This window comes from Malaclemys terrapin, chromosome 22 (assembly GCF_027887155.1).
Source record: "Malaclemys terrapin pileata isolate rMalTer1 chromosome 22, rMalTer1.hap1, whole genome shotgun sequence".
NCBI classification, from domain to species: Eukaryota; Metazoa; Chordata; order Testudines; family Emydidae; genus Malaclemys; species Malaclemys terrapin.
Genome location: NC_071526.1, coordinates 13,614,866 through 13,642,704, shown reverse-complemented (window position 1 = coordinate 13,642,704; position 27,839 = coordinate 13,614,866). Strand labels below are relative to the sequence as shown.

The window sequence follows — 27,839 nt, the reverse complement described above, 5'->3', positions numbered from 1 at the left end:
CCTCTCCTGCAAAAGGTGGATTGCTGCCTGTAATGACTGACAGCTGCTCTAGTAGAATCACTCTGTATGGCAAAGTACTTTGCTCTACCACAGGATAGAGTTAATGGGGTATTCACCCTACCATCAGCGCTATGAGGCTAAACTTGACTGATCTCTAGCTCAAGTCTCATCTCCAATACATAAGAGCTGGTTATGAAACTGGTACCTTCAGCACAGCTGGTGTGTTGTCCATATTGTCCTGCAGAATTAAAGTCGTCACCTCTTTAACTTACCTTTTGAAGGTGGTACATGCTGCAGGTCCATGGAAATGGGCACAGTTCCCTTACTGGTAGGGATCATTCTACAACTTATGTTCTTACACATGCAATGGTATGTGCTGCTATAGGGTTAACTGTACCAGTACTGGAGAGCTGTGTGGCAGCCATTTTGAGTACTACTGAACCACAGAGACTTGCATGGTAATGTTCACAAGCTGACAATATAAGATGGGTTGTAGTCACTGCCTCATCCCTTGGAAATCAAGAGATGCCCATCCTCCCCTTCAAATTAATTGACAAAGGGGATAAATGAAAGGGATCTAAAAGGATTAATTATGATCCATCGCGAGGCTTGCTGCAGGAATAGGTTGCTTCCCCATGTAGGGAAATACTAGTTTATGAACCTTTGATTTTCTGCACCTTACACAATAGCAAATAAGAGTTCTAGAACTGAATCTGGCACAATAACCCACTCATCTCATTTAAGATGTTTCTAGATTTCAGTTGAACTACATCAAAACAGTGCTATGCCTGACCCCATTTTTTCCCCTCTTCCAATTATACCAGCAATCACTGCCCAAGTGGCAGAAGTCAACTGTCTCCTAATTAAGTAGCAGTAGCTGAAGATAATCAACTTCAGGAAGGACTGAAACAACGTTCTAAGCAAGGAGAAAGACTTGACCTACTCTGTTCTCCAAGGGAAATCCAAACCAAGGTGCACACCCCACTTGCAGCAAGGACAGTGCTGCACAAGAACAGCTGAGAGCTGCTTAAAGGGAGCAGAGAGAAGAAATGCCTCTCTAATGCTTAGTGTAAAATGTAACGCGGGGGGGGGAATACAATGCAGGAACCATGTCAAACAGACCCCGCCATTCATCAAAGGGGCAGCTGGAGAATTAGGATACTGTAAACACTTTAAACAAAAAAGTTGAAAGGAAGGTAAGGCCTATACAGGGATCTGTAAATGAAATGAGCAACAGCAAATTCAGTCCTGCTATAAATACAGTGGCTTCAAAAGATGAATACACGCCAGTATTCTTACCAATAGGGATAGAGGACACACTAAGCAATGCCCCAAAGCCTTGAATTTCAATGGTTAAGTTTTTCAACAGTGATCTATATTATTTTGTCATCACTAGTCTACGATCTACAACAAGTAGATCCCCTCCCTCCCTCCCATGTCCTCTGACCACAAAGAAGGGTAAGATTCACACCAACATAGAAATGTGTCATTTTTATTACAAAGATTTTCAAAATAAAAAGCATCTTTTAAAAAACCACAATATATTTCCCCCCCAGACACACAGATACAGCGATCTCTCACTTCACAAAAACGTAAAAGAGCAGGAGGAGCTGCAGTCAGCTTCAAGAGACTAGAGATGGTGGAAGAGAAGAGTACTTAAAAAAATAAAACCTTTAAAAATAACCTGTGTTAAGTTAGCAGCATTACTGGAGTTGAAACCATCAGCAGCGCTCTGTGGGAGGTACAGATGCTCTAGTGGACAGAGGTATCCCCCTGAGAAAACAGCAAGTGAAAGCTGCCTGCAGAACTTCTGCAAGGCTGGAGCTCAGTGAAGCATTTCACAGAAAGCTCATCCAATGATTAGTTATGAGAAATGAGATGCAAGGTAAAGGCCAGTTCTGTTCTCAAGCGACAGGGGGCGCTGCTGTTCCATTACAAAGAGAGCAGCTTAAGTTGCAGGTTCAAAAAGGTTCCCCCCAGTTACTGGCCTGGACAACAAGGAGAAAGGTCCTATCTAAAAACATTTGTGCTTCACATCAGATGAGAATTTTCAGCAAGTGCCACATTGACAAGTAGCTTTAACCAGGCTCTTCACAAGCTGGTCTTTAGCTGACTTGGGATTTCTGTAGTGGTTTCAGTCTAGGACCTAGATCAGCACTCAGAATGCACATTATGTAATCACAGGTAGTTGAGAGGGGGGAAAAAGCAGGGAGAGCTACGCAGAAGGACAATAGGCAGTAATGCATTTCCCCCCACATAGGGGTTTTGGTATATGAAGAAAAATATTCTTTTGAGCCCTTCTCTCTCTCATATGAGATGTATATGCTGCCACACTAACTTGACTTAAAAGAATCCACTTTAGAAAGTTTTATTTAAAACACCAGCTAGCTGGCAGTTTTCATTTTGTGCTATCCAGATCTATACCTTAGAACAGGGCACCTTGGGCTGATACACCAGGGAACGTTACATATTTGCTTTCAAACTGCTTCAACTCCTTCCACAAATCCACTGCGATAGATAGCCAACTTTAGTCAAGAACTGCACTATTCGACCCTGAGAACTGGCATCAGCTTGCAGTTACTTACTATGGTGTAATTGGACCAAAGACCATAGGAGCAGTTTCTCTCACAGGCATAAGTTGGGAACTCAAAAGTTCTCCCAAAGTTTCATGGCCATATTTCCACCTGACCTGAAAGTCAGACACTATTTCTACTTTATATTAAAAAAAAAAAAAAATTCAGTATTCTCCAAAGGGCTATTTCAAAGAGAGGGTAGAGAAGAGGAAAATGATTTTAAAAACACACACCAGAGAGGCAGTGGAAGGCAAGAGTGAAACTTCCCCGTCACTAATTCTGAATAGTGCAGGTCTGTCTACTCAGAACCCTCCCCATCTGCTCTCAGCGGAATGCAGCAAGGAATAATTTACAGTTCTTACGTCATTTATATATTTATATAGAAATATATACAGAAACATATAAAATATAAATCCTGTGGAATGAGAGGCTACCAGAGAAGCAAACGTGTAACTATGTACTGAAAGGTATTGTCCAGCTGCAGTCATCTTAGGCTGATTTAGTCTCTTCCTTTACCCTGTAGAGCCAAGAGTGGAGAGCGTGTGTTAAGGAACTGACAAAAGAATCAGATTGTGATCAAGCTGTAGCAAAATAGTGGAGTAACATGTTAAAGCCTTTACCCTTAGGTCCCGTCCTAACAGATGCACCAACATCTGTCCTTATCTTACACACACAATGAAGTTTTACACACATTGCAAAATATTTTTAAGCACTTCTCTAGCACCTTTTATCCAAGGACCTCAAAGTGCTTTACCAAAAAAGAGGGCCTTGGGTATTATCTATAATTTACAGATGGAGAAACTCAGAAACAGTCACCTACAGGGAGCACCTAGAAAACCATCCTGCTGCTCAACTCCCAGGCCCCTAAGTCACATTGCATCCTTGTGTGTGTGTGTGTGTGTGGGGGGGGGGGGGGGGGGGGGGGAGAAGAGTGTGGAGAGGATTCCATAAGGCAGAAGTAGGTCTCACCCTTTGGGTTCTGCTTTCTCCTCTTTGGCTTTTTCCTCTTCTTTCTCATCTAGAAAAGAAAAAAACCCAAATAGCAAAAAGGCAGAGAAACAGCAACCACTCACCAGCCCCACCTGGCAGGATCAGACACCAGTCAGGGAGGTCCAATTACATTAGAAATCACTGGTGAGGCAGTTACAGTAGAAAAAACAGACAATGCCAGCTACTCTGCATGTGTGGGGCAGAGTCTGGAAACCGGCGAACCCTTCAGGTATCCACACTTGAAGCCATAGTCTGGGGCAGCAACCTGTTTTGAGCCACTTGTGGCACCCTGAAGCTCTGTAATTCCATTGTCCTCCAATCTGAGTCATAAATCTTCATAGTAACTACAGCAGTTGTCCCAGCAACAAGAAAAGAAAGAACAGACCAGCAGAGAGTCAGACAGCTTGTGTTTGAAGCCACAGAATGTTTCTGGGTGGCAGGGACAAGGATTTTTGCAAATCTGGCAACCCGCTGTATTATACCAGATCTCAGGGAGCCCGCAATGATACAGCTCAGGTTGTAGCCTTTCTGTAGTTGTTTTGAGGACTCCACTAAGAGTCACCTCATTCTAAGCTTGTTACATGCGCATTTCTCTTTGGAACAGGTTAGAACGGTCAGTGGCTCAGGCTGCGTTTGCGCACATGTGGCCTGTGGTTTGTTAAAGATAGATTAGCCACTGATTCACAGCACTACGCTCACTCTACCAATGAAGAGAACTGTCACCAAAGACAGACACTAGGAGGGCCCCACTGCAGCAAGTCGGTGCAAAGGTAATGAGGGCTAGTGGCTAGACAATGTGGTATTCTGAAGGAGTTTGGGGTTATGACGCTTATAACCCCAAGGAACCAGACGACTCAGATGTTTGTTCCTCCTCTTCCCAAAATACCTAAAGCCTCACATTGAAGCTTTAGCAGAGGGATGATCATCATTAGGCCTGCTGGAGCAGAGCGATGAGGGCAATAGCACAGAAGTATCAGACATTGTCTCAAAGCCCAATACTTCGTTTTTCCATCTTCGTGGTAATTGTTGGGATGGTGACACGAGGACAGATTTTAACAGTTGCCAGACCTTGGTAAACCCACCTAAAACCAGAATCGGAGAGAGCAGAGTCTTTTTTGCCTTGGGGAAGAAGAAACTTCCCCAGCCTGGGTGAAATTAGAGCACTCATGGAGAGTACACCTGTCAGTGCTTGAAATGCGAGGATGGGGACAGTTAGACGGGGTCACAGACCTGGCAACATTTGTTTTTGTTTGTTTTAATTAAGCCAGGTCACACTTTAAGCGCTGTCTTATCAAAGCAGCTGCCCCAGATTATGAGACCCCACGCCAACACGCTCTTTCCAGACTATGTTAAGCACTGTGTCAGTCCCATGCGTCACTGGGGTGTTGTTACTAAACTCCTGTTCTCTATTAGCCTGCCAGGCAACCCGGGTTTAACTCTGGCAGCTCCTCCCATTGTTAGTGGAGTGGTTCAAACGTCATCTCTCACACATCAATCGTCAGCAATCTATAAGATGAACCGCAGAAACATTAACTTCTGCGACAAAAACGCAGCTTTACTCATCCCTCACATTACAGAGTCCTGCTCTAGGGAGCAGTCCGACATACGGCTAGTTCCAGTTTTACACCCACCTTTCTTCTCCTCCTCCTCCTTATCATCTTCTGCTTTTACGCGCTTGGACTTCTTAAAATTGGCAACATTTTTGCGACCACCTTCCCCTTCATCTTCAGAGTCTGAGAATTCTTCATCACAGGCTATTCTCTTGTCAGCAGAGCGCACTGAGAGCAAAGGAGAAACTACCTCAGTCACACTGGAGTCTTTTTCCCAGGGGTCCGTAAGGCAATAAACATATTTAGGAAGGTACATGTGGAATGCTCTGCCGTGCCAAAAATCTTTACTACTGTGCAGCAATACAACAATCCTACTAGAATCACAGCTTAGCCAGCTACTTGCAGCAGCCAAGGTCAGAACCGGAGATCTCTCAGTGTAACAAGTATATGCGCCTTGGGTTAGGTTTACAGCAGGATGTCTAGAGCTGCCAGCACAAACAGGTTAACTAACTTCACACTGGGAAAATCTGACTCCCAGACCCAAAGGGCATAAGACAGCCTGGATATAAGCTAGTGTTTTCACAGCTAAAGGGCAACTTTTGCTAGAACAGCGGGAGCCTGTCTAAACGGACAGTGCAGCTTTCAGTGTTTCATCAGTTATTTCCCCACAGGAGGCTTTGGCAATAGTTCGAGCTCTAATATTAAATCTAGATTCTTTCGTTAAGGAAGTTATCTAGCAACAGCACTGCTTCACCAAAGGAAGGTTCAGCAGCATGGTCCATGATCCCGCAAGGCAATTTATGCCCACAGCCGGGCACCTACTTGAAATGCGTTTGTCAGGATCCTCTTCATCTTCATCTCCACTGTCCTCCTGCACGGCATCCTCGGGAATCGGCTGCATCTGGACACCAGGGGCATGAGGGAGCATGCGTAGATTCTCAAATAGCCGCTGCCTACAACCAGCAAAAACACAAACCAAAACCCCCACATGCTGGTGATCTAAAAGGCATTAACAGAAACAAGCCCCCAGTGTAAGGGACCAATCTTGCTAGGAGTAACAGACAACACTTACTTAATCTTCTCAAGATACTCATTGGTGTTCTGGTTGGTCATGTTCGAAGGACTGATGTGGAGCTTAAAGTCTGGTCCAAAGTATTCAAAATAGTCATTATATGGAAGCTCTGCACAAAGATTAGAACACAGAATAACCTTGATTGGTTACTGGTCTGGTATCGAAACAGCAAACATCACATGAGGTTCAAGGTGTTATGAGAATAAATGGAACATTTCCTTTTGGGGTGACTGGAGCTCTCCTGGGATGCTCAGAAAAAACAAACTTTGTGACAGTGGGGCCAAAGACTATTCGCTGCTTTAACCCCATGGTGCCCACAACAGGCCTTTTAGTTTCAGTGAGATGGCAGGACACACCAACCATTGTGTGCTGTAGGGGAAAAATGGTTTCTAAGGGGGCACTAGAGGACTAGAATACATCACATCCACAGCGGTAGCTCAGAGAGCTCTAACACGATAAAAATCAGCATCCAGTGAAGTATCCAGGCTACTTCACAGGTCTCCTACACCTACTCAGAGCAATTTAAATTTTCCCCAAGCTCTATTACTAGACACCCATCCTCTCAATACAACACGATAGTCTTACCATTTGGAATTTCCGTGTCCAAAGCCACAGCAGTCTCATAAGTCCAGCATCTAGCCACGTTGCGGATTGTGTAGCCACCCCCTCCTAGCATCAGCATAGGCAAGTTAAAACTCTTTACGAACTCCACACACTTGGCATGACCTGCAGCATAGGGAATGGGAGAAAGTTCATAGCCTCACTGGGTAACTGGACAGTAAGCTTTTCAACACAGTGATTACATCAATCACACAAGTGCCACCACAGATACTGTATTTTACATGTCTGAGCTTTCCTCAAGGCCACCGCCCTGGTTTGACTGCTTTGCTAGAAGCAGTGTCCTCTTACCTTTGATGGTCAGATTAAAACAGCCCAATCTGTCCCCTGACAGAGAATCCGATCCACACTGTAAGGCAACTGCACTAGGCTGGAACGTCTCCATCACTTTAGATATTACCTGGACAAGAAATCTGTTGTTACACACTCCCTTGGGACGGTGTCAGAGCAACACAATGAAATCCATGTCAGCAGCTGACATGGAGATATTCACTGATGCTTCACTGGCTGTTGCCTCCCTCCCATATTGGTGACATTGAAGCTCTTACAGATAAGAGTCTACAAGTGACCCGCTATAATTGTCAAGTAGGAATAAACACTAGGGAATCTTATAGCACAGGACTGCATCTCCCCTCATCAGAGTGCCACTAGAAAAAGACAAAGCAGCATCCAAGACTCGCTCAGAAAAAGAGGCTTACCGGCTTAAATATTGCCTCATAGGATTCATCGTCAATTCCGTCCCGGAGAGGATAGTTGACAGCATAATACTTGCCTTTGCCTGCACCAATATCCTATTACAGTGAGAGACAGGAAAGACCACAGGGTCACCAGAGAAACGCCAACATATATGTGCCAACGCAGAAAGGAAAGTCTGAGATTCCACCAAGGCACTTGGGGACATCAGCGGGCATGATTCCAGTGACTTCAACAGAGGATTAGCCGTGGGGTAAGTGGATACATTTGGCCTTTGCATTCAACTAATCAATCTAGACATTACATAGCTAATGGAGAGTAATGCGAGGTTATAATCAAGAAAGGGAGTAAAACAGCACCTTGGAATTCTACTGACATGACAGCCCTTGCCTCAGCATCTAGTCAAACATTCAACTGAGTCAAATTGGAGTCACAAGTTCTATGAAACTTGGGCTTCGTTGAGAGGGTCATTAAAAAGTCCAAACAGGTGGGCCTTGTATCAGCCCCAGTTACAAACCAATAGCAGATTTTTTAGAGGAAACAGGTTCCACAAGCAAGGATGCTCTACTGAGAATACTTTACTGGTTGCCCCAGAAAGTTCAATCCCAGGAACAGACACGAAGAGCATCTTGCTGTGATAGGATACATGGGAAGGATCAATTCCTACTGACATCTACTGTCTCACTCTGTGTCTGAGTTCTCAGTTGTACATTCTGCTAGTAAAAACTGTATGTCGTGCAGATCCAGTAGCGCTGCAGAAAAGCCAGATTTTATTCTCTCCCACATCAAGGAAAGAGGAAAACTGGCCATCAAGTTTCCAGTTCCAGACTCTACACTGTTGGCGAGGACGTACAGAGCAAAATGCAAATCAGGCTGCAGTCCGATACCAGGCTGAGCCTGCCGTATTTACAGTTGGAGGAATCTTACAAGAGTTTAGTTTTGATTTTTAAAAACAATTCAATATCTTCTATCTACAGCGCACAGTACCATACCAACGCACTTGACAAAAAAGAATTTCACTCACTGCTGTAGTGTGGCCGCTTCTAGGATCGAATGTGGCAGCTAGCTACAAGCACGTATCACCCCATAACTTAGGACAGTCTACATATAACAATTCTACACCCAACTAAAACTCAAGAGGGAATTTAGGTCAGGAGAATGCCATTACCCTAACTGGTATCAGACCATGACTCTAGGGTTAACATCCCTACCTCTTGAGAAGCAGGCAGGACCACAGTTGTGTCTCATTTGAAAGACAGCACCGTCCGATAACCATGTCCCAGCATGGGCCCATGAGACTCAACACCAACTCAGAGGGAGGAAAGCCACCTGCTGAATCACCAGTATCATTTCCGCAGCACAAGGTGCTCCTTTGTAGGTCTCCCGTTCAAGGACTGGCATGGCCAGACCGTGCATAACTTGTGAGATCAAAGCAATAGGGCCAGAAGGGGAGCATGGAAGTCAGTTTGCCAATAAATACGGCCCACCAAGATGCGATGTTCAGAGTCCCACGCTATGAGGCTGCAAACTAACTGACATCTGATGTCTGGGCATTGTTACTGTATAATAGATATAACACCACAGAGACTCAGCACTCCCTCAAAGAGTGAGTTACAAAAGTTAATTGTCACACACATTTCTTATTAAACAAAAGCTGCCATTTTGAGAGAGACCATCTAAACCAGCGAACACAGAAACAGCATTTTGGTGAAGTTAGTTGGATAGTGAATAGATGGAACAAATCAAATTCCAGGGGAAGTTTCTACTAAGCCTCCATTCTCACCCGCAGATCCCCTGTTCCTGGGAAGTATTCTCCGTACTTATGAAAGGATGCAGTCATGACACGGTCTGTGGTGTAAAAGGCTTCCTCCACGCCATCTCCATGGTGAATATCAATGTCAATATACAGCACCCTCTGGTGGTACCTAGAATCAGAAGGGAGTCAAAATGCTGCATTTCTTCAGAATGGAAACAGTCTTCAGCAGCAGAGCAAATGGGAGGAGAGTAAAGAACTTGGTGCTAAGCCCCAGGCTGTATGGTTACCAATTTGCTGTCTCTCTCTGGAGTCTCTCAGCAAAACAGACGCAACGCACTGACATGCGCCTTGAATTGGTTGGCAGCAGAAAAGAATCACCGAGGAAATCGAAGTGGCTATTGCTGCAGCAACTGACCTTTGATCAATTCCGTTTATACAGACAACCAGTGAATCGCACATTTTATGTCCAAGCCTCCTACTTAGAGCTGCCTCATGCCAAAAGTCGCCAGGATGGTAACCATCAGGACACAAATTACAGGAGTGCCACTTTTTTTGTGCCAAGGAAGAAGCACCAAAGAGGCCTTTCATCTACTGCATCATACCATAAGTACAGCAACCCCTGCTGAAGAGAGGGCACTGCATCCAAAAAAAGACGTCTGATAAAGCCCTCCTGAGAAAAGACAGCTAACAAGGTAACAAAAAGGAGCAAATTAGGAAGAAAGTGGAAAGGACTCAAAGAAAATGCAGCAGAACGGACAAACAAAAGGGATAAGAAGTACTGCACGTACTTTAGTAGCTCCAAGATGGCTAAGACAATGTCGTTGACATAACAGAAGCCAGAAGCCTCTGATTTCTTAGCGTGGTGAAGGCCTCCTGCCCAATTCACAGCAATATCTGTCTGTTGCTTGTTCAGCTTCACAGCGCTGGCTGCAGGGAGAAGAATTGCAGAACATTAGCAAGAAAGACAGACTAGAGCCCTGACAAACTCTGGAGAACACACAAAGGCAGCATGCCCTGTGGGGCCACGTGTCATTCCATATGCCTGCATGTATAACAGTACAAATATCAAAGGTTTAAACACTGGATTTCTCATACAAACCAGTAAGGCAGAAGACTCTCTGGGGTCTTCTGGGGTGACACTACTGGGGGACACTAGTGTAATCTCTCTGTAGAAGAGAGATCAGTGTAATTTAAAGGTGCTGGGAGGGCTCAGATTAAGCATCTATTTTTACAGCACAGTCTTGCTCCCATGCCACACCTCTAGTTCTGAACATAAATGGGGAGCCTGATTTGAAAACAGGTCCACAGCCTGCTAGCTCGAGTCACGGTTAGTTTTATTTATCAGTTTCCTAAAGAGAACCTTTCATGGATAGTTTTGTGTCATGTATACAGTTAGCTTTGTTTAGTCCTTTGTACAGATAACTAGGCAAAGGGACCTCCCACAAACCCTAGAGCCTGCACACAATTCCACTGTGTGGTTCCATGCGGTTCAGATCTTGGTAGAACCTAGAATTGTTTTGCCAGAGGCTGGGAATGGGCAACAGAGGATGGATCATTTGGTGATTCCCTGTTCTGTTCATTCCCTCTGCGGCACCTGGCATTGGCCACTGTCTGAAGACAGGATACTGGGTCAGACCAAAGGTCCATCTGGCCCAGTATGGCCATTCTTATGCTCAGTGCAACTTTGCATGGGTCTAAGGGTCAGCACAGATGAATCCTTTTGTAGGATCAGAGCCTTAGTGATAAGAGACCGGAATAGGTACTTCAGATGTGTCTGTCAGCTGGACAAGCATATGTTTTTCTTTTTGGAGTTTGAGTGCAGTCAGGCTTTATATTTCAGGATATCTATCAGTCTGTAGTAAGCCACAAAGCTTTTAAGCACATGTACAGTAAAAGTCTCTCAACGCTGCATTACACTGTGCCAAAAACTCACAAATAAGGATGCCATTTTATTTTAAATGATACAGGTTTTAGAGACTGTTGAAATCTTCCTGCTTTTGTTTTTCCTTCTTATCGAGAGAGAGAGACAAGTGGATTTCTTTTTGTAAAACAAAACACCTGCTCTGAGGCTGTGGTCACACAGACCTGGAGCAAGTTTTTATAAAAAAAACAAGATATCTTTAAATAAACCAAGGTTTCAACAACAGAGGGCTAGCTTTACTGAAACAAAGTCATTCACGATGCTTTCATTCCATACACAGAAATTCCTCAACATGACCACTTAAATGATCTTTGGAGGAGTGAGAATATGGCTAATGTTGAAGACCCAGACCTTACATACAGTCAAAGCATTCTCAACCACTGACCAATCTCATTCCAATGCATCGGGGCTTGAGAATGATCACAACATGTCAGACCAATTTTTTACGGAATCTAGAAATGTCTCCAACATCATGTTTCTTTTCTGACAGAGCGACATTATGGACATTCTCCTAAAAAGAGAAAGCATCTAGGATTATTGTGCTTACCAACAGAGCCTCCTGCAGACAGCTGACAAAACTCAAACAACCCATCAAACACCGGGCAATCTTCCCCAACATTGACTTGAAAAAGAAAGACATAAGTAAGTGTTAGCAGGACAAGCCTGCATACCAGAGGCAAAGTTTATGCTGTAAATCTAACTTAAGGACATAAACAGATTCAGTAGAGCATCAAATATATGAGTATCATTTATTTAATTTACATGTATATAATAAATAAAGTGTTCAATGAGAAGTAGACAATCATCCCTTCACTAAAGACTTCATTGTATCAGTAGTCAGTTGATGCAACCTTCCCTTCAGTCTTTGCTCAGCCCACTGCCATTACTGTGACAGCTTGCAGGAAAGGACAGAACCTGCACTTAAGGTTGTAAAAGCTCTCCGTTGGTACAGAGAGTTGCTATAAGTGCAAGTCCCCTGCTGCACTTTGAGAAGACACTAAAGAATGAAACCAGCATTTCACCTGCACTCTGGATCTACACTAGAGTTGCACCACCTAGTGGAATAAGCTATAATAAAACCCAATTGTCAGTTAATTGTGTTAGAAAGTGAGTCGTGACACTATCAATTAAAAAAAAAAAACACACATGTTGTAAACAGGTCTCCTTCAATATGTCACTAACATCACCTTAGATTATCAAGACTGAACATTTCAAAAGTTCAGTTTGAGTCTCATGAGGTATGCTGTTCATTTACTTTGCGTATTTCATAGCTTGGATTAAAAAAAGGCAAATTTTTCTTCTAGGTTCTCAATCCTGTAGCAGGTTTGGGTTGGAAACACTGCAGGGAAACCATTTATTTCTTATTAGAAATGTTTACATGATTTTTAAAGACAGGTTTCAGAGTAGCAGCCGTGTTAGTCTGTATCCGCAAAAAGAACAGGAGTACTTGTGGCACCTTAGAGACTAACAAATTTATTAGAGCATCCGAAGAAGTGGGCTGTAGTCCACGAAAGCTTATGCTCTAATAAATTTGTTAGTCTCTAAGGTGCCACAAGTACTCCTGTTCTTTTTATTATTTTTAAAAAGTTTCATAGGGCCTATGTTTCGCAAAACCTGTTTTTACAAAAATCTGTATGTTGTAATGAAGTTGAGTGGAACTTTTCCCTTTGTACTTAGGCAGGACTCATCTCGCATGAATCTTCCCAGCATGTGAAATGCTGCTTTCATTCAATTCTTCGCCTCCAAAAAGGCTAGTGAAAAATCATGGAGACAGTACAGTTGAATGAGCAAGTTTAAGCAGTCTCCAGATTTAAATGGAACTCGTTTCTTATGGACTGTAAGAATCAGGAGAGTCAAAACGAAATGTTCCAATTTGTACAAGTGTTCCAGTGTGGCATGGTAATTAGCAATAGTTGAATAGTTCCCTTATCAGAGATGTGTGGGAATCTATTCCCAGCAAGTGGGGAGGTCTGTTGCTGCAGAATGTAAGCTTCCCATTACAACAAATTAAATTTCTAGCCCTTATGGCTGCAATATAATCTTCTTGAGTCTTCAGACAGACAGAATATCTATCGATAGACTGAGATTAAAGAGACCGTTTAGTATCACAGCTACCATTCAGAACCTTGTGGGCAGCAGCAAAACGGACAATTTTTAATAGTGTGACTGCTTCTGCTTGGCAAAGATATGGCCCTCTGTATAAGCAAAAGCAAATGGTGGAGCTATTCATTCATACGGAGACCTCTTCCCACCAAGCCCTTCAAAGCAGCCAGGATATCAAGCCTTTTACAGCAATATGTGGCTCTGGACAGGGAAGAGAAAAAGTTCTCTCATTTCCAACAGCTAGAGCAGGGTCAGGAGCATCATATGTATGATATGCCCACTAGTCAGAGCCCAATATAATACTACCTAGCTCTTATATGGCATTTTTCCTCAACAGACCTCAAAGCACTCTACAAAGGGGGTCAGTATCATTATTTCCATTGTATAGATGGGAAAACTGAGGCATGGAGTGGCAAAGTGACTTGCCTACGGTCACCCAGCAAGCCAGTGGCAGAGCCAGGAATAGAACACAGGTATCCCAGTCCAGTGCCCTACCCATTAGGCCACTCATATCAAAGATGGGAGTCCCCATGATAGCACCCCTGTGGAAATCCCAGCACCCACTCCTTTCTCAACAGCTAAGAGCAGAAAGGAGGCTAAGCTCCTCACCAGGCACTGTCCTTGCACTTGGGTGGTGGGGCCACATCACCTCCATCTTTAATCTCTATTTCTGGCTCATAGGATTAGTCCTCTGGCTAGGTGGTGGAGGATCTATTTTGCAAGCCCTGTCAAGGAGGGGTCATTGGACTGAATTGTGAATTGGCTTTTGTCTCACCTCCACACGTACTAAAAAAATTTCACATTTAATTTCCTTAAAGTAAAACCCTTGCTTGAAGTTCAGTATAGAAAATGCCAAGCTGACCAGAGGGAGACCAGTGTGGGTGTTTATAAGCCATTCCAGTCTCAGTGGGAAGCAGTTAGGCTTGTGTAAATATGTACTTTAGTATGTGAAGGCATATTATTTACCCCAGGAAGTACTTTGGTACAGATTACAGATATTACTCATTTCTTTAGTCGTTACACTCAGGTGCCTAAATACGGTGTGCATTTTGGCTCACAATAGTTTAAAAGTGCATATAATTCACTCTCTAGACTAACTCCTTCAAGAGTTAACAGGAGATTACATATACACTTCATAAAAATAAGCCCCATGGCCAACAATACTACAGATTTCAAGAATGAAGAGAGTGCACACAACCAATATACTGTTTTAGTGAACTCCTAGCCATTTTATTTGTCCAAATCAGCCAGAAAACTATCGTTCATTACCTATTAATTGCTGGAAAATGTTAGCACAGAGCTGCAGAAAGTCTGAAAAGGTATTTAAGATTTTATAACATGAAAGCTGCAAAAGATTTTTCCACATGGAGAGAAAAAAAAAAATCCATGCATCTAAGGATATTCTAAGGCCAGAAAGAACTTTAGTCATTTAGTCCAACATCCTGCATAATACAGATGAAGTTGCCTGTCAGGTGTGACATCAGAACTGAAACTAACACCACTTTCAGCATTGAGGGCCTGGTCCCCAAAGCCTTCAGTGCACAGAACTTCAGCTGAAGTCAATTTGAATTCAGGGCTTGCAGGATCTAAATTTTAGTCAGAATAGAACGAATTGTGAAGCCACAATTTAAGCAGCCAGATTTCTTGATGCTGACTGATAAAAATCACAGAGTATTTTATACTGGTAAGGACATGAATTCCACAGATCTCTAGAAATATCCCCAAAAGGAAGACAGTTACCAACAATATACCTCCTATTACAATAGGAAATAGTGACACTAGTGTTCCCAGATTATGAAAATATTACATAGATCTACAGATTCTAAAATAAAGACCGGCTCTCTGCATATCTACCATGCTGTGACCAACAACAGTACTCCTGCTTCAAAAAAACCCATCCTACTGATATCTGGGAAAGTTGGTCCCCAGAACGTCACCGTTATTAACAACTCCAGAACCTTAGGTTACAAGTTGCTTATGCAGAATATCTGTTGTACAGGTATGTCCACACTGTTCCGTTTATAAGCTAGAAAAGAAGATGAAAGAGCTTCCACCAATCTCAAGATCAAAGGAGTTAGGGACAGAACCACAATGGAGGAAAACAGTGTGGAACTCTGGCAAAAAAATAACCTAAGTGGTTAGGTTAACATGAAAATAATAATAAAAAAAGACAAGTTTCATAAGATTCTCCCTGCTCTTTTGACAATGAGCTCTAAGAGCTAACCAGGGTTCCCAGGACTACAGCTATTCAGGCTAGAAGCTACAATACCATACGCATAGCTTACATCTCTGCATCTGCTTGCTGTACTCAGACATGTTATCAGGGCGAATAGATCTCAGAAATTTAATGTAGTCATCACTATGATACTTGGTCATTTCTTCTGCATTTGCTTTGTGGGGGCGCTGCAAGGAGAGAACAAAACAAGGTTTATTTGACATATATTCCTTCTCCTACTCCAATGCCTGCCTACTCAAGAATAGCAACAGCTAAAGCCAGTGCTATTAAAGCAAAAATAAGTCTACTTTCTAAGGCGGGGTGGGCAAACTACGGCCTGCGGGTCAGATCCGGTCGTTCATGGCTTTGGATCCGGCCCGCGGGATCGCCCCCTGTGGCACCGCGAGCCCTGCGGCCCCCGGGCATGGGGGCAGAGGGCTCCGTGCGTTGCCCTTGCCTCCAGGCACCGCCCCCCGCAGCTCCCATTGGCTGGGAACGGGGAACCATGGCCAATGGGAGCTTCGAAGGAGGTACCTGAAGGTGCAGCAAGGGCAGCGCACATGGAACCCTCCGCTCCACCCGTACCCCCCAGGAGCCGCAGCGCTTCCTGGAGTGGTGCAGCGTGGGGCTTGGGCAGGCATGCAGGGAGCATGCCCTGACCCCGGTGTGCACCGCTGCCACCCCGGAGCCGCTTTAGGTAAGTGGCGCCGGGCCGGAGCGCGATCCCCCGCCTGCACTCTGCCCCACAAATCCCTGCCCTAAGCCCTCTGCCTGCACCTCGCACCCCAACTCCCTGCCCTGAGCCCCCTCCCACAGTCCGCACCCCTCCTGCACTCCTGCCCTGAACCCCCTCATACATCCCGCACCCCTCCTCTGGCCCAATCCCTTGTCCTGAGCCCCTTCCAGCACACCGCACCCCCTTCCGCACCCCAACCCCCTGCCCTGGCCCTGCATACAATTTCCCCACCCAGATGTGGCCCTCAGCCCAAAAAGTTTGCCCACCCCTGTTCTAAGGGGAAGAGGAATGTTATTATAGGAGACTGGGGCTTTTTATTATATGCCTAGCCATACGAAACAGTCACGGTATAGGAAGAAAAACCATTTCCTATATATAGATTACCTGAACTTTGGAACAAAACAAGGAACACCCTGCTAAACACAAGACCAGTGGAAGTCTTAAAAGCAACAATCTCTTGAATTACCTTCACCCTGACCTATTCCCCAGGAATATTTTCCAACTCTTTTTCCTCCATCTTGTTTCTCCACAAGTTCCCAATAAAACACGTGAGAGTCTGCAAGATCCTGTGCCATTGCAATACAGTGACAGCTCGGGAAGTGGATCAAGCCCCTCTATACAAGCTTCCTACGTCTCTCTCTGTGTCTGGGCCTATACTTACATATATCTCCATTTTTCTGTAAAGGCCGTAGTTCAGCAGTAGGTTGTGGGTCATTCGGATCCTGTGGGGTTTCATTGGATGGCCCTGGCCATAATAGTAGTTTCCAACATCCCCTGAGAGCGATAAGCATTTGGTTACAGTGGAAAAGAACATTTTCTCCTCTGAGCAGCGTCACTGCAGAGGAAGATGACAGGAGCCACCTGGAGCTCCGTCCCATCTGACCTTTATTTTGTCATTTTCTCTTTTCTACAGCAATATGTATGCTTGACATGTTCCTCCACTCCCCCCCCCTCCTTTTTTTTCCTTCACAGATTTAGACCAACTCTATCATAGTTTCTATCATAGTTTCTGGATAACTGAGGTCTTGGAAAACCAAGGAAGTTTTCAGGGCAATTAACAGATGTTGGGGAACGTGACACTGTTGCAAATCATTGAGGGTTGGTTAATCGAGTTTGTACCATACACGGAAAGATCCCACCATGTACAAGCAGCTTCTGAGGGTCAAGAACAGCATTGACAGACATTTTACACATAGTTGTCCCTTAGTGTCGCCATCTCCCAAAATTCGAAACCTTCTAGGGTCACCTCCATATGGTTAGGATCAATTGTAATTCTGCTGTATTTAATGAAGCACTGTGTAGCCAAAGTTCTGGTCTGGAGCCAGGAACTCTCGAGTTCTAATGCCAGCTCAGACAACATCTTGTCTAATAGCCTCAAGCAAATCACTTGGACTCTCTGCCTCACCTTCCTCGTCTGTAAAATGGCAATAATGTTTCCTCACTCGCAGGGGCAGACGTGTATGTGTATTGTGCTGCTAAGACAGTTAATGCCTGCAATGCACTTTGAAGATCAACAAAATCCTAATATTTTATGGCCCCAATTATTTTAATTCATCCGTCCTTACCAGGCTGTGCATCAAGGCTTATCCTATGCGTGATTCACACTCAACATTGACCAAAAAAAAGTCAACTAGTTTCACAACCCCAAACCATCCTAGGAGGTAAGAGAGGCCTGGCTTGGCGGGTGACTCAGTTGAGAGTCTGTAATGTTTCGTCATAGATCTCAACATTCAGGAGTAATTTTCACTGCCCCCGCAGCCTGCAGAGACTGAAACCTTTTCTACGCTTTCCCTAGTGTAGACAAAAGTAAAACCACAATTTCCACTGGTGGAATTTAACTCTGCTTGAAACTGGGGTAGACTGCAGCTTTCCTTGTCTACCACAGAACTTTGCACTGGTGCAGCAATACCAATGCTGAAAATTAGAATAATCCCAAGCATTAACAAGACCTGAAAGAACCACAGAGAAAGCTGAAGAGCCTAGCTAGGGAATCATCTGGCAGCCAGCACCTTCTAAATACCAAACTAACAGCAGTCTAGGAGAGAATGGTCACTTGTCTTCTACCCTCCAATGAAATGCAGTGGGCAACTCACAAGTGATTTGAACTGACCAGTCTATCTTGAGGTTTATTTTACTAAACCAAAGTTATTTACCAGCTCTCTTTTCCTAAGCAGTGGGAATATCTTTGCAGCCTCTAAGGGCATGTCTACACTGCAAAAAAAGGTGTGTTCTTAACTTGGGTTAGCAAAATCAGGTTAAAATAGCAGTAAAGACATGGCAACTCCGCTTTTAAGTTGGGTTACGGGCTCAAGTTAAAGCCTAAAGGGAGCCTGTACTGAACTTGAGCTGCTAACCTGAGCTGCTGGGTCTTCACTGTTATTTTAACCCAAACTACCTAACTCAGATTAAACTAAATTGAGTACCCCCCGCCCTATTTTTTTGGCTGTGTAGACGTACCTTAAGATGCTATTACAAGCTGGACTCTACTAGCATCCTAGTCTATGTATAGACTGATTACAAAAAAAAAGTTTTATCATCACTAACAGGCATTACCTAGCCCGCTGTAAGAACACGCTGGAGACAAAGCACCATAATTTTACTGTTAGATCAAGCATAAGCACGCGGTGGAGGAGCTAGAGTGCTGACTTTGCCTAGCTACCTTGTTATAAAAACTACAAGTGCCTTGTCCCCACTTCAGATTTTACAGCAATAAAACTAACGGCACGTTAGTTATCCTCTGTAAAAAACAAAACCAATAAAAACAAAAACAAACACCACCTTTGTGTCCGTGACGACAAAGCACTAGTTTATCACCAATGCGTGAGTACACGTGTGAAAATTGTGTGTCTCCAGACATGAGGGGCACTGTGGACCCTCAGACAGAGCCTTCATTCACCAACTGACAGTCACTGACATAGGTACAACATTCCCACAACTACCACCACCAGAAACCAGTATTTCCAGGAACCCTGAAGGATGCACCAAAAACCTCAGGGCATTAATGTGGCACTGATAGGTCACAAATACTTTGATTTTATATCTAAAGTGCACATATCACCTGTGGATATTAGAAGGATGAAAGTCAGACTTGCAATATCATGGTAACTGGCCTAACTTAAGGTCCCAATCCAGCAACAAGTTTTGCAGGGGTCGACCCCTGTCTAGCACTCCATTGAAATCAATGGGGTACTGTGCGCATGCAGGGGTGGATCTCATTTTAGAACCAGGGCCTAACATTGCAAGTTACTGTACTGAAGAGATAAAAGTCACTGATATATACCTGATGGAGCAGAGCACTTAAATTAACCATACTAAAATGCCTGAATGATCACTACAAGCACCTCCTAACCAAGGGGGTGGGAAAACTTTGTGGCCCAAGGGCCACATCTGGGAAAATATATGCAGGGCCATGAATGTAGGGCTGGGGCAGGGGGTTGGGGTGCGGGAGGGAGTGCAGTGTGCAGGAAGGGGCTCAGGGCAGGGGGTTGGGGTGCGGGAGGGAGTGCAGTGTGCAGGAAGGGGCTCAGGGCAGGGGGTTGGGGCACAGGAGAGGTGCATAGTGCAGGAGGGGGCTCAGGGCAGGGGGTTGGGTTGCGGGGTGCAGGAGGGATTTGGGGTGTGGGCTCCAGCCAGGCGCCGCTTACCAGGAGCAGCTCTGGGGTGGCAGTGGTGCGCTGCCTGCGTCCTTGCAGCCCAGGAGTGGGGGGGCGGGGGGGGAGGGAGAAAGAGGGGGAGCGGGCAGCTCCGTGTGCTGCCCTTGCCTGTGGGTACCTCCCCCAAAGCACCCATTGGCCGTGGTTCCCCATTCCTGGCCAATGGGAGCTGCGGATGGGGGGGGGGGGGGAGAGAGAGATGTACCCACAGGCAAGAGCAGTGCACAGAGCCCCCTGCCTCCCTCCCTCCCCCAGGGACCTGGTGCTGGCTGCTTCCAGTAGGGGTGCAGGGCCCACGGCGGTGGCAATCCCACAGGCCAGATCCGGCCCACGGGCCGTAGTTTGCCCACCCTGTCCTAACCCCACAAGACGACAACTAATAGTTATTCTGCTACAAGGATTAAAAAAATTATGATAAACATGATATTTCCACATCTTTTATGAAGGAAGATCACAACCTGTAAGATATCATTTCATCCATCACTGAAGCACACCCCCTGCTGGCAAGTAACAGCAGTAAGTGTGGAACAGCAAACAGCAGTTATGTGATTGTGATTTCTCCCACTGAACTACAGGGGGAAGAAAGAGAGGCAGAATAGAATTACCCAGGTTGCAATTTGGCCAGGGCACCAGGAGCTAACACCCAACATTTGGGGAAGTGTCATGGAATGATTAAACACACACAAAGCATTGCCGCCCATAGCCAGTACCTACACCCACAATCCAACCAAGCATATGCCTGATATTAAACAATACCCCTGGCCACAGAACATCCCCAACTAAAAGCAAGCAGCTGTTCTGAAGGAAGACAGAAAGAGAAAGGTCCGATTGATATTACCACTATAGATCTGAAAGTTTTCAAAAGTATCAAGGAGGAGACCCTTCCCCAGTGTCCCAGCCACACTCCCTCCCCCAGCACCCCCCCATCCTCATCCTCACCCCCCACAGGCCCTTCCCCAGCACCCGCTCTTCCTCACACACCCCAAAAGGTGTTTTACCAACACCCCCCTCATCATCCACACCCCCATTCCTGCAGGCCCTTCCCCAGCACCCCCTCCTCCTCTTCCTCATCCTCCCTCCACATACCCTTCCCCAGTGCCCCTCTCCTTCACCCCCCCCCCCGCAGGCCAGCACCCCCTCCTCCTCACCCTCCCTCCACAGGCCCTTCCCCAGTGCCCCTCTCCTCCTCTTTCTCACCCCCCCTCCACAGGCCAGCACCCCCTTCCCCAGCACCCCCCCCTCCACAGACCCTTTCCCAGCACCCCCTCCTCACCCCCCTCCACAGGCCCTTCCCCAGTGCTCCCCTCCTCCTCTTCCTCACCCCCCCCTCCACAGGCCCTTCCCCAGCACCCCCCTCCTCCTCTTCCTCACCCCCCCCTCCACAGGCCCTTCCCCAACACCCCCCTCCTCCTCCTCTTCCTTGCCCCCCCCACAGGCCCTTCCCCAGTGCCCCCTCCTCCTCACCCCGCCCACAGGCCCTTCCTCAGTGCCCCCCTCCTCCCCTTCCTCACCCCCCGCAGGCCAGCGCCCCCTTCCCCTGTGCCCCTCCCTCCACAGGCCCTTCCCCAGTGCCCCCCTCCTCCTCACTTCCCCTCCCTCCACAGGCCCTTCCCCAGTGCCCCCCTCCTCCTCACTCCCCCTCCCTCCACAGGCCCTTCCCCAGTGCCCCCCTCCTCCCCTTCCTCACCCCCCCCTCCACAGGCCCTTCCCCAGCGCGCCCCCCCCCCCTCCACAGGCCCTTCCCCAGCGCGCCCCCCCCCCCTCCACAGGCCCTTCCCCAGCGCGCCCCCCCCTCCTCACTCCCCCTCCACAGGCCCTTCCCCAGTGCCCCCCTCCTCCTCCTCCTCCTCCTCCTCTTCCTCACCCCCCCTCCTCTTCCTCACCCCCCCGCAGGCCAGCGCCCCCTTCCCCAGCGCCCCCATCCTATGTCTCCCTCCCCCGCCCAAAGCCTCCTGCTCCCCCCTCACCCCCCGCGAGGACCGGCCCGGGGCTCTCACCATCATAGTAGTAACAGACTTTCCGCTTGGTCCCCTGTGTCAGCGCCATTTTCCTGCCGCCCGACCGCACCAAACCCTCCCGCAGCGCAACCGAACGCGCCCCGGGGGCCAAGCACCCCGCGAGCAGTTCCTCCCGCCCCCGCGGGGCAGCAGACCTATCGGGGAGTGGCTTGTCCCCACTTCCCTCGGAGCAGCCAATGAGAAGTCAGGTAGGGCGGGGCGGTAGGATTAGCACAGTAGGTAGAGCGCAAGTGTTCCTGGACTGTACCATTCCCAGAGACGGGGGAGAAAAGGAGGAACGGGTTGGCAGGACTGTACCATTCCGAAGAATAGGGGTCTGGTCAGACAGGAGTTTACCATTGGGGGGGAGGGAAAGGGAAAGTACCATTTCTCAGAAAATGGGGGGTGGGGGAAATCACGCAGGCAGGTACCATTCCCAGGAGGGCTGACAGGACTGAACCATTCTCACAGGAGAAGTGATCTGGGCAGCTAGGGCTAAACCACTTGACCCTTGCTGCCACGACATCACGTGCCACATGACTGTACCCACATTGCCATTTGATCCCTTGCTAGTGCCGGCCCACAATGCACTGCCCAGGGTCTGGACACGCCCACGGGCCTGGCTGGAGCCCTGTAGGACAGGGCTACAATAGGATGGGGGTAGCAGAAGTCCCAGAATGCACTGGGTCCAGCATGGCTACAGGGGACCTGGGAGGGGGGAAACTGTGTGTCTGCCCCAGCTGCGGGGGGCACATTAGGGTGACCAGACGTCCCCATATTGGGGCTTTCCCTTATATAGAGCAACTACCCCTCTCCTCCCCCCACCCCGAAAAAATTATCCCATTTTTCACACTTGCCATCACCCTAGGACACATTGACACGCATGAGGGGCAGCTGTTTGGTCATGCCTAAGGCCCTACCAAATTCATAGTCCATTTTTGTAAATGTAATGGTCATAGCATTTTAAAAATCTTGAATTTCATGGTTTCAGATATTTAAATCTTAAATTTCACTGTGTTGTAACAAAGCCTGAATATATACTTAAAAACAGCAACATATGAACATATAAAGCCCTTATGTCAGCATTCCTCAAAGTGGGGTTCTCAACCCAAGAGGGGGTCGCAAGGCTATTGTGGGGAGGAGGGTCGCAGTATTGTCACCTTTGTTTCTGCGCTGCCTTCAGACTGGGTGGCTAGAGAGCAGCTGTCTGGATGCCCAGCTCTGAAGGCAGCGCTGCCACCAGCAGCAGCACAGAAGTAAGGGTGGCAGTACACCATACTCTCTAGCTGCCCAGCTCTGAAGGCAGTGCAGAAGTGAGAGTGGCAATATCGCAATGCCCCTACAATAGCTTTGCAGTTCCTTTTGGGTCAAGACCCCAGTTTGAGAAACTTTGTATACTTTCCCCCTGTAATATAGTATATAGTGTAAAAGTACACAAAACACCAGATTTCCCAGTCCATGACACGTTTTTCATGGCCATGAATTTGGTAGGGCCCTAGTCATGTCACAGCCCCAGATCCCGCATCTAGGGACTCCCTGACAGGTGTCACCCTAGCTCCCCCGCATGCCAGTTGTGACAAGTTCCTGCTATATCCTTGCAAGACTTAGTTCTATTAAGTTTATGTTTCATCTTGGGCTGGGACTGTATGTAACCTCTCTGGGGGGATGTGAAACCTGGGAGTTCAAAAGACTATATTGAAAATGGGCCAGACAAGTGTGGACAGTTGGGACAATAAATGTTAAGTGGATTTCCTGGGAATACCTAGGGAAAGGTGAATGCAAATTCCCCAACTCTGGTTATGCAAAACCCCAGCCTTTTATGCCCTAAGGAAAAGGTGAGTGTCTGCTGATTACCTGTTACAGAAGGCCAAGATCAAAGGCACGAGCGATATACAGAAACAGCTGGTCTTCCCAGCCTGGGTTCTGGTTCTGGATCTTTGTTGAATATGAATTTGTAACCACAGGAAAAACCCAGTTGTGGATTTTGAAGGACTGACCCCTACCAGAGCCCTAGGCTGGATTTGGGGGGTGACCTCTGGTAAGCTTTCTAGCATGCATGTAGGTTCTTTTATTGTTTTAATGTGCTTTCGCTGGAATGCTTTTACCTTAAGAACAAATGTGCTTGCTTAGCCGGAACTGGGTGGTAACTTACACCTCTGGGCAATGCCCTGGGCATAGAGAGAAAGCAAAGCACAGGCGCTGTCCTTTTAGGCAGACTGGCTTGCTGGGAATTTGACATGGTAAACCAGGGGACTGTGTAGCCTTAAAATCCCTAGTTAGGAAGGCGTGAGACACGGGTCTCTGCCCAAGAGACATGACGACTGGGAGCTGGAAGCTAACGTGGACCATGCATGGGGAATACTGGTACAGCTATCCTGAAACTGTGATACCAGCACCCCCTTACTGGGTACTGCCTGAGTGCTCCCATTGACCCTGTCAGGCAGTAAGTATGTCCCTCCTGACCCCCTGCCAAGCTGCAGCTGGTACCAAGTGCACCCTTTCCCCCTGAGAAATGCTGCCTCGGACCCCCCTCCTCACCAAGTGCCCTGGCCTCCTATTGGGCCTGGCTTAGGGCCCAATCCTGCAAGTTCCCTGTTGGGTTCCCCTGTGAGGTTCTGAAAAGGAGAGCCAGTAGCCCACCTTCAGCTCTGTATACACACAATGTCAAGTTAGGATGAGCACCTCCCCTCCCCCCAACCCCGGAATGGAGGAAGGAGGCTCCATTTCAAAGGTCTTTATTTACTGAAAATCAAAGAGCAACACAAGACAGGGCTTTAAGGTACAATGGGAAATAAGAGAGCCCTGCATGGGCTGGTTTTTCAGGGTGGCTTGTTCCTAAAACAGGGAGTTGGGAGGGTGTCTCTCAAACAAGCCTTTTGTGAGACTAGGCAGAACCCCCGATTGTAGGGATTGGTCCAGACTACAGCCAACACCTGCCGAGTCAAATTCTGAGACCACTTCTGGATCTAAATGTTGTGGTTTGAACCTGTCTCTGTCGACGTTCCAGGACACTAACGTCTCGTTCAACAGTGCAGAGAAACCAGAAGTGCTTTTGCCTCTGCAGCTCCTGCCAGTTGAAACAGCCTTCTGTATCTCTCCACACCTCTTGAACTCACCAGGTCCTTTGCAGTCTGAGCTGAAATCCTCTCCTTTTCCTCCTGCCTGGTCATTCCTCTCTCCCTTTGCTAAAATGTTTGAACTGGTTGACTGCTTTACCAAACTTTCTAAAGGGTTCCGGGACCCATTGTGTGCGACAGCCACTGGTCAGAGTCCAGCCGTGTGGTTTCAGAGTGAAAATGAGCAAGCGAGCAGGGCAGAGAGTGGCTGCTTCATGGGCACTGGGACACATAGACGTGGGCAGTGGTGTCCCAGAGACAGTCTGGCTCTGGTGTGAAGAGGTTTCTGCCTCTGATACAATGCACAAGGGGGCCCTGCGTCCCCTTGGAGCAGCTGTGGTGAGTGCAGCGATTTGTGTGCCTTGATCACAGCCCTGTGCATGAACTGTTCTGTCACAAGGCTGGCAGAATCCCTTGGCACTGATACACCATCCATCTTCACTGGGGAAAGAAAACGCACTGGGGAAATCCTGCATTGGGAAACCATGGGTAGGGATGGAAGAGACATGAGGTGCTCCACCTTGCAGCTCTCTGAGCCTCTCATGCTGGAAGATCAGTGCTGATAAGGGGTTCTTTGGTTCTAGTGCAATTTGTGGTGGGTTCTGAGCCTAACCCATAGTTGGGGCTGCAAGAGAACTTGGCTTCTGCATCACACTGGGGCAAAAGGATGATTTTAGTTGCCAGAGATATGGGTCTGACTGTTCACAGTGCAGCTCTCTGCACTATGCACACTGCATGTCCGTGTGTGTCTCTACCATGTGGGTGTGTTTACACGCCTAAGCCTTTGTGTGTGTCTGCATAGCTGAATATTTGTGTGTTTATGGCCCGTGTGCACACACACACATATATTGAGTATCTGTGCATTGAGTGAGCCCATGTACAGTGCTGTGGGCATACAGGTGTGCCCCCGGTGTTTGTGTGGGTGCTCTAGCATGTGTGTACCTGCACATGCAACTCAGGTAGAAACCTCACAGCCCTCTGGGTCATGCAGCTCTTTTGTCAGCACTCATAAAACACACGTTACCTGTGCTCAGAGAATCAAGAAGAATCAGCTGCATGAATGTGTGCTCCAGAAACAAGTAAAAACCGTCACTGGCGTGAGGGGGAGAGACGAGTTTCTGCCAGGGTTAGGCTGTGATCCAAAGGCCCGGGCCTGAGCTGTGAGTCTCTGAGGAGCTAATGTACAGGGACCATTCCCCTCCCACCCCCCGCACATCCCAAAGTGAGGACGCCGCCAACCCTGGCTCAGGGTCTTGTCACGGCTGCTGCTGGTACTGGCCCTCTGTGGCAGTGAAAAAGTCCTCAAGAACGCTCTTCATGTACTCGAAGGTGGGGCGCTCCTCTGGGCTCTCCTTCCAGCAGTGCATCATCAGTGCATACAGCTCCTCTGGGCAGTTGTCGGGCTGAGGCATTCGGTAACCGCGCTCCAAGTTCTGTATCACTTCTGGGTTAGTCATCCCTGTGGTCACAACACACAGCCCCGAATTAGGAACCGGCCGAGTCAGAGTGCAATTTACATGCCCCAGTGCTGGGAGAGGCGTAGCTATGCCCTTCCCCACAGCCTGTGATCCTGCGCTATTCCCTGCTGCACCTCTGGCTGATCCAGTCTGGGACTGGAGTAGCTGGGCACGTCTTCACTGTGCCCTCAACACCCCCTCCTGGGGGTGCTGGGGCATAGGAGATGGAGCCACCCCTTGACAGTCAGGGGGCCTACTATTTTTCCAACTTTATGTGGCTGATGAAATATATTAGAAATAGGTCAAAATGGTCCTGCATTAGTAACCTAGAGAAACACACACACACACACACGCAACCCCCTTTCTGCTGATGCTGATGGGCCTGGGTGTGCTGCTGTGAAGTCCTGACCTGGATAAGGGATCCGTCCATAGGTGACAATCTCAGTCAGGAGGATTCCAAATGACCAAACATCAGACTTGATGGTGAACGTCCCATAATTAATGGCTTCTGGTGCTGTCCACTTAATGGGGAACTTAGCTCCTGAAATACGCAAAGGGATTTAAAAAAAGAGGTTAAGGCTGACCTGGGAGTTCCCCACCTGCCCTCATCACTTACACCTTCGCCCATCACTTAAACTCATTCCCTTCCTTCCCCATCAGTGCCCATCTCAGAGATGTATCAGCACACTCAATGGCTTTTGGGAGCCTCCCGATGCCCTGGGCAGCCCATGCTCGGGGCAGCAGATGGGAGACTGGTTGCTTGTGGTTTTAATTCCCATCCCCGCTCAGCCTGCTGGGGCAGGAAACACAGAATCCCCAGACCAAACACCCCCAGCCGCCCCTGGAAAATCTCTGACAATATTCACAGGAATTAAAGACCCCCACAAAAGGCCCCTAACTAGATTCTACACTGGCACTGTCAGAGGTTTTATTATTTGGAAGCGCTGTTCTCGTTTGCCCAAACTGCAGGGTTATGGGCAGTTTTATCCATTTCTACAGAAGCCCCCATTCCAGCCATCAGTAAAGAAAAGCTTTAATCTAGGGGACGTGTGAGCAGTGCCCTTATCAAGGTGTTATGGCGGGTTTTTAGCTTGCACAGCTCCCAGCACTGCAGAGCTAAAACCTTGCACAGGGTTTTAAACAGTGACTCCAAGTCCCGGGGGATAAGGGGAGAAAGAGAGAGAACAAGCATGCTCAAGACCCTAAAGCAGAACATACGGGGACAGTATGATGCATGCTAAGGACAGCTAACTACAAGGTAATTAGCTATAGATCCCTGCACTGTTGCATCAGGCTGGCTGACTCACTCCATCCTCCCAGCTTTCTACACTGGGCTCATGCCATGGTTTGTGATCCACACACTCACGACTGTCAGAGCCAACCCAGAAC

The 27,839-nt window shown here is 47.3% G+C and overlaps 2 protein-coding genes across 3 annotated transcripts in view; both read right to left on the bottom strand.

Annotated features, from left to right (window-relative positions):
- Positions 1-1,476: 1,476 nt before the first annotated feature.
- HDAC1 (histone deacetylase 1) lies at positions 1,477-21,995 on the bottom strand. Its single transcript, XM_054011708.1, has 14 exons — positions 21,878-21,995; positions 16,889-17,001; positions 15,562-15,679; positions 11,721-11,795; positions 10,041-10,179; positions 9,280-9,421; positions 7,502-7,594; positions 7,095-7,203; positions 6,771-6,911; positions 6,186-6,294; positions 5,936-6,066; positions 5,195-5,341; positions 3,543-3,591; positions 1,477-3,090 (listed from the first exon to the last, which is right to left on the bottom strand). The coding sequence occupies exons 1-14, from the start codon at positions 21,924-21,926 to the stop codon at positions 3,063-3,065; spliced, it is 1,443 nt and encodes a 480-aa protein (XP_053867683.1). The 5' UTR covers positions 21,927-21,995; the 3' UTR covers positions 1,477-3,062.
- Positions 21,996-24,596: 2,601 nt separating this feature from the next.
- Positions 24,597-27,839, bottom strand: part of LCK (LCK proto-oncogene, Src family tyrosine kinase) — a 33,565-nt gene continuing 30,322 nt past the window's right edge. For both annotated transcript variants that reach the window (XM_054011975.1, XM_054011974.1), the window contains 2 exons: positions 26,860-26,991; positions 24,597-26,452 (listed from right to left, as the gene is read on the bottom strand). In XM_054011975.1, coding sequence (XP_053867950.1) covers positions 26,250-26,452; positions 26,860-26,991 — 335 coding nt within the window. In that variant the 3' untranslated portion in view covers positions 24,597-26,249. The remainder of the gene's footprint in view (positions 26,453-26,859; positions 26,992-27,839) is intronic.

What these genes read in the sequence shown, in the direction of transcription:
- HDAC1 (XM_054011708.1), bottom strand. Translation starts at nt 21,926, where the DNA reads ATGGCGCTGACACAGGGGACCAAGCGGAAAGTCTGTTACTACTATGAT. An exon ending in GCCATCTTGGAGCTACTAAA is followed by an intron (nt 9,422 to 10,040) that starts GTACGTGCAGTA and finishes TTCTGATTCTAG; the next exon opens with GTACCACCAGAGGGTGCTGT. An exon ending in CAGGAACAGGGGATCTGCGG is followed by an intron (nt 7,595 to 9,279) that starts GTGAGAATGGAG and finishes TCACTGTAATAG; the next exon opens with GATATTGGTGCAGGCAAAGG.